The following is a 17,773-nucleotide window of genomic DNA, read 5'->3' as shown; positions in this document are numbered from 1 at the left end:
CTAAAAAACGCGATGTGCAGCAGAGCAACGTGCGACAATGCAGCAGACGCTGAGCCAAACCACGCGCCTTCGCGTTACACTGGAGTCACAGCTGAGCTGCTACTGGACACACCATTGCAATAATAGCATCATTCAATGGTGCACGCTTTCCCACAAAAGAGCAGCTCGTCGACAGTGAGGTTATGCTAAGAGTGCCTGCTCTCGGCGACGGTGCACCAGAGGTTTCGCTTCGTAACAGCGACGCGCTAGCAAGCGTGAACGGTGTGCACACTTCATAGACACAGAAACGCAGTTTTCAAGTATGCACACATGAGAATGAACAAAAAGCAAGAGATCGAATATAACACGGTTACAGAAAGCCAGCTCCAGAAGCGCACGTAAGCTGGAATATATTGCATGATCCAGTCACGGCCGCGATCCGTAGCCAGACGCTACGGCGACAGGCGCAGGCGCGGTTACACAAAACTAGCAAATGTGGACACACACTTTCATCACGAGAGCCTGCAGCGATCCAGCTCCTGCAAGAATCACCTGCGTTCCTGATCGCGAAACCACCACAGACATAACGTCACAGTCACGGACTCCCTTTCCTTCTAATCCCTTTGCAGCTATCACAGAAAAGCCTTAATGGAAAACGGATGTAACGGAGAGGCAAGTTGCGTCAAAGGCGAGCCGTGCGGTAAAGCCAAGCTTTCGTGCCAGAGCGGTGTGGATACGTGCAGGCGCGCACACTTGCACGCGATGCAGAGAGCATGACGCCTGCAGGATCACGGCGCGCAGTGTACGTACCTTGAGCTTTCGGCTCCGTGGACACGGTCACATCGCTGGCCCAGCAAAGTGCAACCTCCCGACGACGCCTGTTCATCACCTGTCCAGCATTTTCGCGTTTCTCGGGGCGCTCCTCCGCCACCCCCCCGATGCTCCTCCGCTCGGGCGCGCGCCTACCTTGCGTCAAGGTCTCCCAGAGACGCCATCCATAGCGCCCGCGGCGCCCCCGCACCGTGGCGCACCGCAGTGGCCTCCCCCCCTCCTTTTTTTACCTCCCTCGCGTCTATTCCCGTTATCCCCAATCGCTTCCTTCTCTCCTCGGTTTCTCCTTTTCGCGCGAACTGACGCTAGCTTTGGCGAGAGAGATAGACTGGGCAGGCAACTATGGCAAATGTGTGCGTCATTTCCTTTCGCAGCGCTGCGCCTGTCGCGTGCGCGTGCAGGTTGTAGTCTGCTCGCTGCTCGCAAGACGCGAATAGTCCTTGCGGGCTAGCAGACGACGGGGCTTTTCGCTGCCTTGTATTACTGTATGCTGTGTTATAACAATTTTTTTTTTCAGCTAATCGTAACCGATTGGAATAATGTCGCGTAACGCCTTCAACAGTGCTCCCAACGCACCTTTATTTTAGTACGCTTCGATTCAGTTATGCGAAACGTTTCAGGCGTGGTTTTGTCGTGTCAACTGTTGTTCCAGTAGACGGTACATAGCTCTTATTAATCGTTCCTCTCTCATTAAGGCAGATATGTTTTTGCTTTATTGTTACATCCCTCCAACTGTAATGTCTGCGCATGTGATGCGGATAAATGTTTTTGCAGTCGTTTTCTCGGTCGTCCTGCCAATTCGTCAAAGCGACGCTAATGACCAAGTCCTGCAGAAAATTTGCCAAGGAATATGAACCATTCGCAAATAATTCAAGAAATAGTGCGCTCCAGTAATCTGACAATAGCTCGCTTACTGTACAATTTCAACAGAAGTGGTATTTTGCGTCCTTCAGTCATCTCTGTGTGTTCGAAACTGATCTGCAGCCTGTCAACATGCACTAATCAGCTAGATATATAGTACATAGTCTAGGATAATTGTTTGCTAGCTATTTTGCACGACTTTCGTTTAACGCAAGATTTAATAACGAATCCGGTTCTTCAATGAGAGGCGTAATTCTTAGACTTCGTCACATACGCGGAGAACGCGCTACGCACGGATATAACTCATCTTATAGCTGCGTCGTATCGGCGCATATAATGGCACATAAGGTCTTGTCTCCCTCCCTGAAGCAACGCTGTCAGTTTAGCGGATTCTGAGCTACATCATGCGAATCTCAGGCTAGCCTAATCACCGGTATAAATTTGGCGTTTATTTAATTTTAAACTGCTATTAGCGAATGTTAGCACAATTGAGAAAAATACTTCACGTGATTCCAGAATCCGCTCTGCATGTTGTTTCGTCAAAGCCCAAGAGAGACAGCGATATACCGCGGGCAATATCTTTCTGTCTCCGTCTTTGACAAATACAAAGACACCTATTTTTTCTTAAACCGCCCGGAGCCTCAGAAGCGTATTTAATAAGCAATTTGCTCCAGCTGTAAACATATGCCAGCCCATGAAGATTGGCGTGGCTCTATGTCAGTTATCCCAGTTCCCACCCCAATTTAAAGCGACACGAAAGCGAAACAATAAATCAGTTTAGACTAATAAAGCATTGTTTGAGAACCCTGCAGGCAGTCATTTCAAAATAGTAGTTCGATCATTAGATGAGAAAATCAAGGTCGAAGTATCAGAATTTGAATTTCGCACCTAAACCCCGCTGCCCGCGTTCACGTTCTCGTGACGCCTGCGGCATGAAGGACGTTCCACGTCCGCCGCCAAGGTCTGTGAGTGGCGGCGCTGGCCTAACACTCCCGGGGTTCTACTAGGACACATAAATACCCAAGAAAGTGGATGGGAAAACAGCGCTGCGGTAGCTCAATTGGTAGAGCATCGCACGCGAAATGCGAAGGTTGTGGGTTCGGTTCCTACCTGCGGCAAGTTGTTTTTTCATCCACTTTAATTTCCATTAATTTATCGTTTCATTACTTCATTTATTAAGCACAAGTAATTTCCCCTATGTTGTCCTTGATGTCAGTGTTTGTTGGCTTCTTATGACTAATAAAAATCGGGCCCCTCGGTTAACCCCCTTTCTTCTCGTGTGTATGTGTGTGTGTGTATGTGTATATATATATATATATATATATATATATATCGTTCAGTTTCAGTAAGAGGAAGCTGAAAATTACTCAGTGCGACTGTTGCACTTAAAGTGCCCCTGAGCGGAAACTCCCATTTAGGATTATCAATACACTCACTAACGTTAAAATGGCCATTCTGGTACTGTAAGTGTGAATTGTAGTATTAGACAACACTCCATTAAATATGGTGAATGTCGTTTTGTTAATAAATGCTTCTTTTTATGCACTCTTGCTTTTTGTTGAAAATTTTTATGTCTATTTTTAGCACACTGGCACATGTACTTTGTGTTCATTTGGGTCTGCCGATATTTTTCTCTATTTCGTTCTGTTCCTTCTTTACATAATTTAAAGGTTATGTTGCACGCCGACTTTGTATTTATTTATTGGTAGTAATACTGTACATTGTAGTCCTAATCACGTTCCTGTTGTTGCACTTCACCTCTTTGTTTCTCTCAGTCTACATTTTGTAAAGTTGACTTCTCGCAGTTAGCTACCGAGGGTCCCGGTAACAATTTTCGACTTTGGGAACCTCGTCTGTAAAACAAAAATGTTACCGTTTCCTTTTTTGTAATGAATAAACTTGATTTGAAAAAAAGAAGTGGAAGCTTTAGTTCAAGGCCTCCGATGCCGCCTATTCAAATACATGTAAAGCGTAGAAATGTTTTTCTGAGATAACCTATCGATTAATATTTTAATGATGTTGCAGCTGAGTGGTAAAGTTAGAAGCTCTAGACCGAGGGCTCCTATTTATAATACATGGGAGCGGAGAAATCATTTCTTTTTATGGCAACCGCTGCACTGAATTTGATGTTCTTTTTTTTACAATTTAAAGAAAATGTTAAAATGTAATGGATGATGGAGAAATTTAGGCTGTAAATGTTTTATAAAATTATTTTTCAAAATTGCAAGATTTAGAACGACATTATCAAGCTTACAACTCCGTAGCTCAGCAATTAAAAACGATATCGCAATTCTAATAACTGCGTTTATTATTACATCTAAAGCGGACAAAACTGATATATTAAACACACTCGTAAAATTTACTGTCACATTGTAGTGACAGTCACGAACATAGTAGCAAAACTGTGAATGACGAAGGCAGTCACCGGAGTAAGATTAAAACGCACGTGTCGATATTACTAATTGGCGACTAGCACTTTTGAAAAACTCTTTTAAACATATTGTAACAGATCTCCATAAGCTACAAATTATACTAGATTAATCCACTTTAGATAATCCACTAACGGATACAGTTCACAAAACGGCGATATTTATTTACACTTTTTTGTGTAGAGCTACGAATTTGTAAACTTCCTATTTATTTTTAGAACTTGCCAATTTTCAGCAATTTTCATAATATTGAGGCACTAAATTAAAGCTCTGCTTCCTAGAGTCACATAGAATTTCAAAATTTCTCTCTGAAATGCAACACATTTCATTCAAATCTCTCCCGGGTTCATTTCACAAAAACCTTCCAGCATTTTACATGTACTAGGCAACAAGCAGCATCGGAGTTAGCCCTTCCCCTTATGATAAAAGCTGAAATACCAATCACTGTTGGCACCAGCATTTTTATTTAGGCATGCCTACTAAAATATTACGGAAACAAAAAGAAAGCTTATTCGAAAACAAAAGGTGCATCTGAAACTGCTCAACTCCGTGACAAAAATACAGTTCCGCAGCAAAGTTTTGTTGTAGTGAACATGATACTTTGAATTTTACGAGTTTAGTGCCTTTCGTAAATTTTTTTAACACAATTGGCAGCCGAAGGTCATAAATCTAGCTACTCCAACATGTGACCATTATTTTCGCTACATCTCTCAAACTATTTCAATCAAGTCGGTCAAGCCTAACTGTGGCACTTTCAGTGAATATACTGATATGGCTACTTTCTCACAACTTCGATCGCATTAACATAAACGACCTAGTAACCCAACACCTTAGCTTAATATAATAAGAAAATGCATATTGAATTTAAGAGGCAAGATCCCTGCACATCTAGTCACACATAAAGTACTTTGCATAAAAATGAAAAATTTAAACATACAAGTAGCATATCAAAACTAAAGATGGTTTGGACAGCCCAGACGGCCACATTTTCTGACATCGGTGGTGACAACAGAACGAGGATGCGCCAAGAAACACATTAGTAGCAACATCTCGAAACAGTGAGTGCAAGATGCAACGAATACCCTAACTTGGCAAAGGAAATAAAATCACAAGATTGCGTTATAACATTGCTCTCAAAACATTTCCACCAGCAGGTCAGTTGAACACGGCCGCCCATACTTGTCAACTACGAATGACCATGCAGAACGAATTATAATTCATTCATTCAAGCCTTTATTCACGATGATGTCCTGTGTACGATAAAGTGTAAGGCGGCTAGATGAATGAAATGATCACATAAAAGCCATGTGCATTTATTTTGCACATAGCTTTGCAACATGTCGGCACGAGAGCCCTCTAACCCCCCCCCCCCCCCCCCCCCCGTGCTGAGATCACGAGCAACAATTGTGGGGTGGTCAGTAGAAAACAGCTTGAGGGCATGGATCATAAGGTACCAGCATGCTACCATCTTCCCCACCACAGGGGTGAGGGAAAGCAAGATGATTCGGGAATGCTAACGTCAATCTTCAAAAGTCATTTGCAGAAAACCAACACAATTACCCGATGCACCGTTCAGCGCTCAGGACAAAAGTGCCTGTTATTATAACGTCACAGATTCATGCACGGTTCAAGTTACGGTACATAGGAACCAAGCGCAAAAGATGTTGAATACACATGCCATTTATTTCGATATACAGTGTAAAATACATCCTTGCATAGCTCTTTGATCTGGAGGCAAAACGACGTGCATTCCAAGAATGAGCAACAGTCTTTTAAAGACCTTGTAGAATCGCATACAATACAAAACACAGCCCAACACACAAGCATCAGCCAGTGTGATATGCTTGACAAACAGCACAAACAGAAAATGAAAACCTATGGTTAATCCACCAGTATTTCATAGGTCCCGACACAATATAGAGATGTCAGGTTAAAAGAGAATGATTACGCTGCTCATCTACTCACTCAGTCAGTCCATCATAACCAAAGAGTTGACAAGCCATTCTGACAAGGCATCCAAAGACCAAAAAACGGGTGGAGGAGTCTCCCGCACCAGTGCTTGTGACGTCGTAGATTTTACAGCATTTTCTCATTGCTAGTTAATTGTATGTCAATGAAAGATATTGGAAAGAGTTCAATGTAAATGCGGCTTCACAACTTCAGAACATTTTCACACAGCCTCCTTAACCACCGCCAATGAAAAATTCAAGAATGTGAATTTTGTCCTCCAGCTTCATTATTAGCCCATTTTCCATAAAAAGAATGCAAATAAAGTTTTGACATAATGCTCTACCAGTTCGAACATTTTCTCTTTTCTTTAGTGTCCTTAAGCATGCCATGCGTCAATCTGACTAAAAATTAAGTTTTAACTTTTTGTGTCTCAATAAATTCATTTCAACTGAGCAACAATATGGCAATCGCTCCTACCACCTGGGTTTGCGTATAATTTTAGCACATTTCGCAGCATGTTATATCACCGACTTAGTCGGACCTTTGTCACTGATGCCCTGAATCTCGCATTAGTATCTAAGGGCTTTAAAACAGTGTGAAGCTGCTGCCATATTGTAGTTACAGATTGGCTGTTCTTGCAGGAAGCTCACTTCTTTTGGTAAACTTCGTGGAAAACCTGCAATATTAGTTTACACCAGCCATACATGTTACGGCAGTTGTGGCACAGGCTTGAAATCATTGCCACATTTACAGCCTCGCAAGGTTACCATGGTACATGCGCCCACTGCCGAAAGTCAAGTGTCCGACCATACAGTGTGTGACAAGCCTTCCACGATGTGACAATGTTTGCTTTAGCGAAATCGCCAGATTCCTTGCTGCCTTCCCCGTTCAAGGAACTCAGTATGCCATCTCCTTCATGCATGTGTCCAGCTCTTGTTGCCCGTGTGTACCATTCCCACTGCTTCATGACACATATAGTGCCATAGACTAACAGTGGAGGCCAGGCTCAGCATAATCTAACTTAGGCCAGCCATCAAGGGGCAGCGCTACTACTAACTATACATGGGTAGGACATTAGGCAATGTAATAAGAGCTTGGTGGCAGGACCCACCCTCCCCATTCCAAAGGAGACGCTCATAGCGTCTGTCCATCCATCCATTAAGAAGTCTATATGATCTTGTAGGCTCCCTACTACAAATAGGCATGGGACACACATTTCAAATTTTACTGGCAGTTCTTGCAAGTCTTATGACATAAAAAACAAAAATGTTATGGTTCCAACTTACGTCGATGTTAAACTAACGGCAATTTCTACAAGCCCAGAGATACTCTTCCAAAATGCTTGAACATCAACATATCACGTGCCCTAACACACTACCACTTTTACTGTCTTTGAGGACACTTCTGCTGGACATAATACACTGGTATTTTGTCAAAACAGAGTGCTTTTGGATGCAATTGTTGTACCTTATGTCCTTATTGTTCTTGCCTACTGGGATAGCTTATTCGTAAGATTGGAGAAGGCTATATTACTGCAGTGTCCACATTCTATCTTTTTTATTAATTAGTTTTCCTAAAAGCTGAAATAAACGCACTTATTTTGTTGTCAGTGCACATGATGCACCATGTTTTCAGACCAATTTTTCATTGAGGGATATTGTGTCATCTTCAATCACATTATAACCCACCCTACCTAACATTAGGTATTCAACAACTGCTGGGTTTCATTTTTTGTCACCACCAAGGTCATATAAACTGTGCACAGACGTTTCATGCGTTTGTCATTTCTGCACAAGCCCAAATAAAATCCCTTTCCAATCAGTATTAATGGCAAGACCTGTTTCGAGGAACATGTATGAGTGGTGCTTTGTAATTCAGCTACCACTATGTTACCATCAATATCTTACAAACAAGAAAAAATTGTCAATTTTACATTTGAACACAGTTTTGTCCAAGCAATCATACTCATGTCAAGTATTTTGTCACCGACACCCCTACTCAGAAAGCGCTCTCCATGTCATCAACAGCATAAGGTGCAAGGTACGATGGCAGCTCGCTGCACACAAATTATTGAACATCTTCAGACAGAATTCTAAGTGAAGCATCCCAGACAGGTTCTACAAACATAACAATACTGAACGAGCAAATTGTGTGTACATATTGAGGATGAACAAAAATTTTCAATGTACATGCATGAACATGTGAAAACATGGATTGGAAAGCTGTATTTCGTGTGAAGGTAAATCCATGTAGGTTTCTGAGAAGTAAAGCTTCGCAGTTAATGCCGAATTTGTCATCGTTCTGTCACTGCTGCTGGACAGTTGCATCTTACCAACTGGGCTAACCAAAAGGCTAGCAGATGGTGGCAAGGATGAATTAATTGACAGCTGCAAGCCCAGGTGCAATAGTTAAACACATGTGTCTTGCATAAATTATCAAGATGGAAGATTCCTTATAAGGGACACTGAAACATCCACAGGACTTCATGAGCACAAAGCTACAGAGCATCTGCTAAACGCTTCCTTTAGCTTGCATTGGTTACACTGATATTCTTGCATGAACTGACGTTCTAGCCAAAACTGCTATGGACCGATAGAGTTAATTTGCAGGAACTATGCCTTGTGACTTAATAAAAAGCTTTCTTAAATTTCGACTTCTGGATTATCTTTTATGAACCTTACCCCACCTTATAGATTTATACACTGGTCACTTGACTATATACTAAAAAACAAACAATAGATACAAATGTTCGACGATTCTACAATAAAGAGAACTAGAAACAGACATACAGAAAAGCAAGTAGATACAGTAGCATACCCAAAAATGTTCACCACAAACATCAACCACATTGAATAGCTATGCTATGACAAGAACAAAATATATTGGAATAATGCTGACCGAGGAGTGCACAAATGCATAACATACAGTACAATGACTTTAACTGTGGAATATTCCAACAAAGCAAGAATCTCATAATCAAGTTTAAGAGCAACACATTAACAGCACATGTTGCATGCATCACTCTGACCAGGCCTCAAACCTCCAATGCTAATTGATGGTGCCCATATTCACACAGCCACACACAAAAACTATTGCAACCATGCACTGTGGCACTAGCGATCATGTAGACAGAGGCCCACAGTAGTACTTGCGAAATATATTTTTTTCTTTGAAATAACTTACAGGGAAGAACAATGCCCAACAGAAAGCACAAGCTTCACCAATATGTAAATTACACAACTAAAAAACGCTACAAGAAAATGCGGAAATGCGATACAAAGATAGTAAAAAGAACCTGCTGTTTGGTAGTACAAATATTATATATATATATATTTATATAGAGGACACAAAATATAGATAATGGGACATGCACTAATACACAAGATATTGTACACTGTAGCATCTTTGTACATCACTATTTATTACAAACAGTGCTGCCAAATGGACTGCCTGCAGAAAGCAGAAGCTTGTAAGCTAATGCTGAGAACCTGAATATGAAAATCTCAAGCTTTATCGATATTGAGAACTAATGACATATCAATGCAATTTGCCTAAAGTCAGATCTCTTAACTACACACATTGAAAAAAAAAATTTTTTTAATGGTACAGTGACAAATTCAACAAACTTTAAGTGAACATTACTAATGCAAAGATACACATTAACAAACTTGTTTGTTTAATAGACAACATACTATTCTCATTCAACAACACAGCAGGTTTTTCTTTCTTGCATGAATGTGTAATAAGATTGCCGATTTAAAAATTGCTTCGTCGCTTGCTAAAGCTTCCATAAGTTGAGGTCCAGGCATAACTATGGAGATGGCTTCATGTGCACTAATCAAATATGGCTAACTGAAGCCCGCGCACAGATTATTCGCCAGAGAAGGCAAACAGTACTGGTGGTACTATTTGATGTCTTGATAGTACTTGAGGCCAGAAACTACACAGTGTCCACAGCACACATCCTGGGCAACAATATACGTTTTTGAGGACAATATCACAAACTATTCCTGACGGGCTCAGCGCGCTGTACAAAAAGATACGTCGCTGTCATACGATTGGCTGCACTCTGCACTCCTGGCTACTCGGATGTCTTCGTGGAGAGCTCTTGGCTAGGAGCTAGAACAGAAGCACATAATGAGAGGCATCATTACTAAATTACTTGGGTAGTATTCAAAGTGCACACTGGAGCAGCACGGGAACATTACCTTTTTCTTGTTGCCTCAGACACACACCTGGCAGAATGCATCACATGTGCTACTATGTGGCAGACTGCTGTGAATGTTATGAGCGAAATAGATTTATATGAAATATTCAGTGGTTACAAATTTTTTTTTTTTTCAGGGGTGCCAACATTTGAAAAAGTCTGCTTCCATAGTGATATCAAGAAAATGAGCAAACATGATTGGCTGGCTCAAATACAGTCGGCTCTCGTTATAACGGACCCTGATAATCTGTCAAAAAATGTCTGTTTTATCCGAAGTCCGTAATACCCAAAAGGCCTCACATCCAAAACCTTGGTTGCGATGTGTAACAACGTTATTGCAAAGAGTGACGAACATCCAAAGTAAAAAACGGTTATAGTATTGCCCAAAAGACAAAGCATCGTTTGCAATTGCAAATTAGTATACAGCTATGCGAAGTAAGGATAGTTCTGTTGTCCATATAAAGTTGTAAACATTAGCTTACTAACTAATTTAGCAAGCACCATGTCGCACACACACTGGTAAACATGAACACATCTCGCTCTATGACCCCAGAAAGTCGTTGTCAGAACATTGGAGTGAGCAAGTGCGGCAGCAACCGCGAGGGAATTGACATTTGTGCTGTCTATAACTTCAACGCGAACTAAACATTGAAAGCACAATGCATAAGAAGTGACCGGCACTGTGCGCACTTTATCCACATTGCAGATCACTTTCAAGACGCAGCACCTGCTCGGGCATGCACTTTGTCCACATCGCAGCTGCTTTGAAGATACCGCGCACGTGTGGCCGCATCGTTAACAGCAGCCACTGGCGTAGAACCCCTTTCCCTTCCCTCCCCCCCACGTGCCTTGCATGGGGCATACTTCTGCCCCGCTTTCCTCCCTTCCTCGTGCGCACAATAATGAGCTGTGGTTGTCGGCTTAGTTGCAAGTTAGTTGCCAGCCCGTGTTGACACAGCAAAAATCCATTTTACCTGCTCGATTTTGATAAAAATTGCCACCAATTTCATCCGCTGTAGATGATCGTCTGTTGTAGCGCAGTCCGTTAAAAGCGAACTTCATTGCATTAATAGGTAGAGCAAACTAAGGTGGAAATGTGGTCCATTATGTCAGAAAATCTGCTGTACATCGGTCCGTTGTAACGAGTGCAGACTGTATACAAATTATCTCAGAGTTCAGTGGCTGTGTATTTGCAACAGCATTCCTAGGTTGTCACAGACTAAAATAGCACACACTTCCCGTAACTAATATCAAAAGGCCTCATTTCAGTATTAAACACTCGGATGCCTTTCTCTGTATCGCTGTACAATGTTGCGTAAAATGTGTAAAGCACTACTGCCACTGAAGACAATATTCAAGTGTGATGTGGCCTTCGGGATTCTCTGCATGCTTCCAATCGTGGAGGCCATGTAGTGTGCCACTCCTCACTGTTTACTTGGTAATGGCATGCATTACAGACCACAGGCAAGGACGGTTACAGAGCACAATTATGTGCGGCATAGTAGTTTAAACAATTGAGACAGTTGTCTGGAAGCGCTAGTAAGAATGCTCTTTAAGTTAACCTGGCCTGTAGAGAACCTTTATTAATTATGCAGCGATTTTTTTAAACAATGCCCTTTTTTTGAAGCCCAAAATTATTGGTGTAGCATAAAAACCTAAAGGACAAAGGAACAATTGACAGGATGCTACCCCATACTTGCGACATAAATTCTGAAGATGCTCACTAGTAAAAAAAATGAAGCAGGAAAGCACCTTAAATACCTTGTTTGCATAGGCATCTTGAACATTCTTGGGTCAATACCAATGAAACTCGCCACATACTGAGTGTTGCTGCATGTCACTTTCAAATGTGCTTGACAACAATCCAGCTATACTAATTTTTTATGCATCTTTCATGCTCAAAAAGATTCAATGCAGATGACGTTTGAGAAGAACAAAAGCGCAGGTACAACACTGGTATTAGATATCACCAAGTTCCCGATAGTCATCAGTTACCAAAGTACTTTACTGTATGCTGTCCAAAGGCAAAGAAAAATGACATATTTGTCCTTATACAGAACAATGCAGAGGTCTTAAAGTTCTCATGCAAGCACTAACCCCCGTATTCAGAAATGGGCCTTAAAGCTACGACTCGACTTAGTCATGCCCGGCACAAGATAACACCTGACGTGAACACACCAAAGAAAATGCAGTCAACACTTTGGGGACGATCACATCAGGCGTTATCTTAGGCCGGACTTGACCAAGTCAATCATGGTTTCAAGTTGAGGCACATCCCTGAATACAGGAGTAAGACTGCAAGCAGTTACTAAAAGGCAAGCTGTGAATCTGCTCTGCTGGAGCCCTGCCATCATTGCCTACATGCAGGATGTGATTGGCAGATTTTGGAAACATCAGTGCAGGATCAAATCAGTCTTTTACACAACTAGAGAATGAGCTGAGCCTTAGCAGAAATGAGAAAGTCCCTTTGATTGAAGAAAGACAGAATAAAGTTGCAGCTGAACATACTGCATGGTAAAAGCAACAAAGTGAGCGACTTCTTTCATGACTTTCAACGCACTGACAAAATATGAAATATTAAAGCACCTTATTAACTTGCTAGGAAAGTAGGTCTTTCAGTCAGATACTATGTGTACATCTAATCTGTATCACATGGATTTAAAGGGACCCTGAAACGCTTTTGACGATTTTCTACAAACGTATTGAGTCGTTAGAGTAGGTCCTTCTGATCATTAATTGACACATCTAAGTGCTACGCGTAAAGCGTGTAATTTATTATAAGGTTTTAAATATGCACATCGCTGCCGATCGCAGCGCACTGCTCGGCGGAATTTTAAGCCGCCCCTACCCATATGACCGAAATCACCCATACGACGTCAGTGGGGCGAGCTATCCGATTGGCTGACAAGGGCGCGTGATCGATAATTTTTCCAACTTTATGATAAACAAATGATCTTCATAATAGTTGGAATGTTAGTTAATTTGTTTTTATGAAACGAAAGTAATATAAAGAGAATGCACAAGAATAATTTTTCAGTACACTTAAGCACTTCCGGCACACAGCATGTGTCGTCTGCTTGTGTTACAACGTACTCCATTTTGAAGAGAGCTCCGCGGTCAGAGTCGGTCTCAGTCTTTTCGCGAGCACTATGATTCGACTTTGTTGCCTTGTGGACTGCAAACGTAGCGACTGGCAATATGTCAAGCTGCGACATCGTGTCCCTCTGCAAGGCAGCGTACGAGCGAACTGGCTGCTGCGCATCGGACTGCCGCTATCCGATCGGCGCCAGGATTTGTGCGTTTATGGCCGTCACTTTACACTGGAAGATTACTAACGCAATAGCGTTTCCCGAGTCCGGTATTAGGGAAAACGCAAGCGCAAGGGGACAGAGTCTGGCCGCTTGACTTTGCCGTAATGGGATGAGCCATGAGATCAGCAGAAGGGCAAATGCGAATGGTCTGCACGGTGCAGCCACCTGGTGGCACAAAGCTCAACCATACACAGTAGCAGCAATGAAGTATATTCTTCTTTGCTGCTGGTGTGTATTTTTCGCAGGAGTGTAATCATGAACACGTTGTTTTTATAAATGTTTAAAATGGTTTTACACTTGGTTAGAGCAATATTAGCTCTTTGTTTGGCTGGTTAAACGCTGCACCAACAAGTGTATGGACCGTGCAGACCGATCAGGCCGCTCACGTACGTCTACGCTAAAGTTCCTTCATCAGCTTGAGTTTATGCCTACAGTCATTTGCCGAAATGACCAGCTTGCCTGTGGTTACCGGAATACAAGACACGTTCGGCACTACAACAGAATGCTCGCAACGCACGCTGCTTCGATAGCTCTCGCTTGGGGTCGACGGCCAAGCGGCTAGCGGAGTGGTCTGGCACGGGCGGGGGCGGGCTCCAAAACAACCGGAAGTGGATGATGTGACGTCGCATCGTGACGCTGAACCAGTGAAGGCGGAGCTTAGCCCCACTCGCTCGGCGAACGAGTTGAGGAGGAAAAGCATGGCTAGGGAGGAGGGTAGCTTCTAATCGCTTGTAGCTCCATTAATACGTAACGCTTGACTTAAATTGTGGTGCGAATGTTCTACTTAAGCTGTACCCTACGCGTCTACAAAATTCTGTATCACATGAATTTAAGCAAGACAAGTGTAACAACAAAAAATGAAACATATGACAAATCAGCGCAGCTAAGTTTCTCTTTTTTTATTGGGCTTTCCTTTTCAAGTAGTACAGTCAAACTCGGCTATACTGAATGACTGTCTATATTAGACAGGTGTAATATCCCCTTGGCTAGAAATCCGCTACAGAAGTATAGCACTGCACTATGCGTGCTATGTATAGCACAGTACTATGCATGGCATGGCATATAAACACTGTGCCACACTGCACCCCTGTAAGTGCACTTCTCCAAGTGAGGCTGCAATAACTTCTCGAGTCACCAGAAATATTCTTGTTGACAAAACGACACAGTTTTAGTAGATGCTGTCAAGGGATTGAATATGATGGGCAGTCCGTGCCATGGAGGAAAATTGAGCAAGGTGTGTCCCAAAATATGGTGGGCTTGTGCAGCAAAGGTCTTCTTTGCACTCCATAAAGCAGGACTTGCTTTAGTAAGCTTCACCGCATCACAGCCGTGCAATGCAGTGAAACATACTAACAGCTTGAAAAAAACTAACGACCATGCAGAGAAGCACACTATCTTCGGCCCTTCGCTAACAATAGGGGGATCGCCACGTCGCGTCAAGAATGCAAAAGCCTTCTGGTCAGATACAATCACTCCATAAAAAATGAATAGCACCCAATCATTTCCCTGAATGGCTCTGGGTCTAGGAATGGTAAATTCCTGCTTTGCATGTTCTCGGGAGACTGTCTGAAATGTGTTTTCAGATAAGCTTCAGATAGGAATATTTTAAGTTTTAAATTATCAATATATATTGAACTATTTCACATTATCTGTCAGGTTCAACATTTCCAGATTTGACTGCATTGATACGGTGTCTCACAATAAAAGGAACATCCATAATGCATTCACAGATGTGTCCAAGCCACTTCAAATGAGAAGAACAGAAAGCAATACGAGGAATTAAACACAAGCAGGCGCTGACTCGCAACTAAAGTTTAATAACAAAAAGGCAGCGTATCTACTGCTAAAAGTATGTCCCTTCTCTCTGCAAAAAATAATGCAAAAAGAAATGTTGAAATCAACTAAGACTGTACAGAAACCAAATGAACAAAATTTGAGTCACGAATCAAGAATCATTAAATGGGACATGTTCTAGAAAGACATGCCCTTCTTATGTGAAATCCTGCTCATGTGACCCTCTGTTTCTACATTGTTCTTTTCTATTTAACCCACTAACTTATCCAGTTTTCCACCATCTGCAAGTCCTACCAGTTAGTACGGCTGTGTTCCAATACTTGCCATACGCAGCTAAATAGACAGCTAAGCACACAACAGCCATTAATCTCATAATTTTGACTGAGTCAGCAAAAAGAAAAGCTTCACACGAAGACAGCATCAAGGTAAAAAAATTGGAGGACGCTTAAGCTTCGCCTTCAAGAGTGCAACATGATAGCGTTATCGCACCCCATTCGCACCGCACACTCATTCGCTCGGCATGCTCTTGAGTCACACAAAGACGAGATGTGCGCCTGAGCAAGCGGAACGAACCAAAGAACTCGGTGTCTCAGAGGGAGAAACAATCTACGCAAGCCAAACATCATGATTGGCACGGACAACCGGGCCGCGATGCGCCACAAAAGCAGACGCGATCATGGGGCTGACGCCTCGATGGGATCATCCTCTAGAAGCGGGCAAGTGGTGCGCCAGCTGTCGGGGCAACGCCTTACATTGCGAGGAGGGGGTCTTCTGTGTTTGCCGTAAGATGGCTCTGCATGCGTGCCAAGCGCAGAAGAAATGCAGCGGAAACGTACTTCACCAGGCGTTTAACTGCGACTTTTACATGCTCATAATTACCGATATACACCGCGGTATAACTTTCTACAGCACGTTTCTAACGCAACACCACATTCAATAGAAGCGTTTTTGTCCCGCTTTGAAGCATCGAACTCATAGCTGAGTGGTAGCGTTTCCGTCTCACACTCCAGAGACCCTGATTTGATTCCCACCCAGCCCATCTTGCAACTTGTTTTTATTTATAAATTTCCTTCCGCCATTTTTTGCTCACGACAAACGCCGACGACGACACCGGCTTTTCTGCGACACAAGCTCCTTAACGCTTTCGCGTTAAAAGCAATGCAAGCTACTTTGCCTGCCAAACGATAGGGCCGCTGCGCAGGATGCCTACAATTTCAACAGGAAGGCTACCTGCGTGCAAGAAAACAGTCGCATTTTCTGATACTCTTAATATAAGTGATGTAGTTTTCATAGCTCACTAATACATACCTACCAACCCTTGAACCTTAAATTTCTGCACAATGGTAAAGGGGGAGCAGGCATTTTTAAGAACTTTGCCTTGGTCACAAACCTTCAGTGGCATGCATAAGCATTTGACTAACAATGATTTGGCTTACATGAAGTGCAGAACCAGTAGAAAACTTGGCACAGCAGAAATTGACAAGCAGCTTATTGTTTTTCATCAACCCTTCTTTCTGAGTGACTTTGCTGACGTTCATTTTGCCGGGTTTGAGACCTGTACTGAATAAACTTGGTTGAACCAAGGAGCCTACCTGTATATGGCATTTTGCGTAGCCACAAGGTGGCACAAATACCATCACAATTTTTTTGCATGCATTTTATGCAAAATTTCAGTGACTTATCATTCAACACTTTTAATTAAAGCTGTTCTGTGAATTTAATTTACTTTTCGTAACACATGACATAACCTTCGTAACATAATACAGGGTTCATGCTGGTGTATACGACAAAAATTCAAGGCTTTTTAAGGACTTTCAAGGTGCTGTGCGTGGGTGTCCAAGGACCACATGCAGGGCCATAATTATACATGCGTGTATAATTACGGAATGCGTACTGTGTCCCGTGAAAATTGCCCCTTCCCACGCTTGTTAAGCTTCACCGCGTAACATCGCTGTGCTGAGGCGCAGCTGCCTTTTGGGAACCCGCATTTGCAACGTGCCAAGCTTTCTAAGCTTTGAAGTCATACGCGAGGACTACAGATGCGGAGTTGGTGCAATTACTGACAGCAGCGAATTCTTTCAATGAAAAACATGGCACCGAACGGTAACAACCTTAATAGCGGACGTCGAAGCAGCGAAGCCTAGTGTTGCCGTGGTGGTAGCTACGGCTGGCAGCGGATCGGCGTGTGAGAGCGCTGGTTAATTTGAGGTGGCAATGTAATCAAAACGGCGGTGATGGCTTTGATTAATGCCATTTGGGACCTGCGGTTGCGGCAAAAACTCCGGAAAATCGGACAGCGAAGGGATCTTGCGTCTGAAATTACAGACGTTCTTATACATCGACTCCGCGCTATTGGGCATTTCACAAAAATCAGCCGTTCGGAAAATCGGTTGACTGTACAAAGCAACTCT

At 42.7% G+C, this 17,773-nt stretch overlaps 2 protein-coding genes across 4 annotated transcripts in view; both read right to left on the bottom strand.

Annotated features, from left to right (window-relative positions):
- Positions 1-937, bottom strand: part of LOC142563776 (TNF receptor-associated factor 5-like) — a 40,655-nt gene extending 39,718 nt beyond the window's left edge. Inside the window, exon 1 of the mRNA XM_075674387.1 lies at positions 790-937. The gene's annotated coding sequence lies outside the window, so the exon portion shown is untranslated. The remainder of the gene's footprint in view (positions 1-789) is intronic.
- Positions 938-5,762: 4,825 nt separating this feature from the next.
- The window catches only part of LOC142563748 (TBC1 domain family member 15-like), a 93,703-nt gene continuing 81,692 nt past the window's right edge, over positions 5,763-17,773 (bottom strand). For all 3 annotated transcript variants that reach the window (XM_075674352.1, XM_075674349.1, XM_075674350.1), the window contains exon 16: positions 5,763-10,169. Coding sequence is in view for 1 of the 3 variants with exons in the window: in XM_075674350.1 (XP_075530465.1) it covers positions 10,163-10,169 (7 nt within the window). In the remaining 2 variants the exon portion in view is untranslated. The remainder of the gene's footprint in view (positions 10,170-17,773) is intronic.

This window comes from Dermacentor variabilis, chromosome 11, assembly GCF_050947875.1.
Source record: "Dermacentor variabilis isolate Ectoservices chromosome 11, ASM5094787v1, whole genome shotgun sequence".
In the NCBI taxonomy this organism is placed as follows: Eukaryota; Metazoa; Arthropoda; class Arachnida; order Ixodida; family Ixodidae; genus Dermacentor; species Dermacentor variabilis.
Note: the sequence above shows the minus strand (reverse complement) of the source record. Positions and strands in the feature narration are given on the sequence as shown.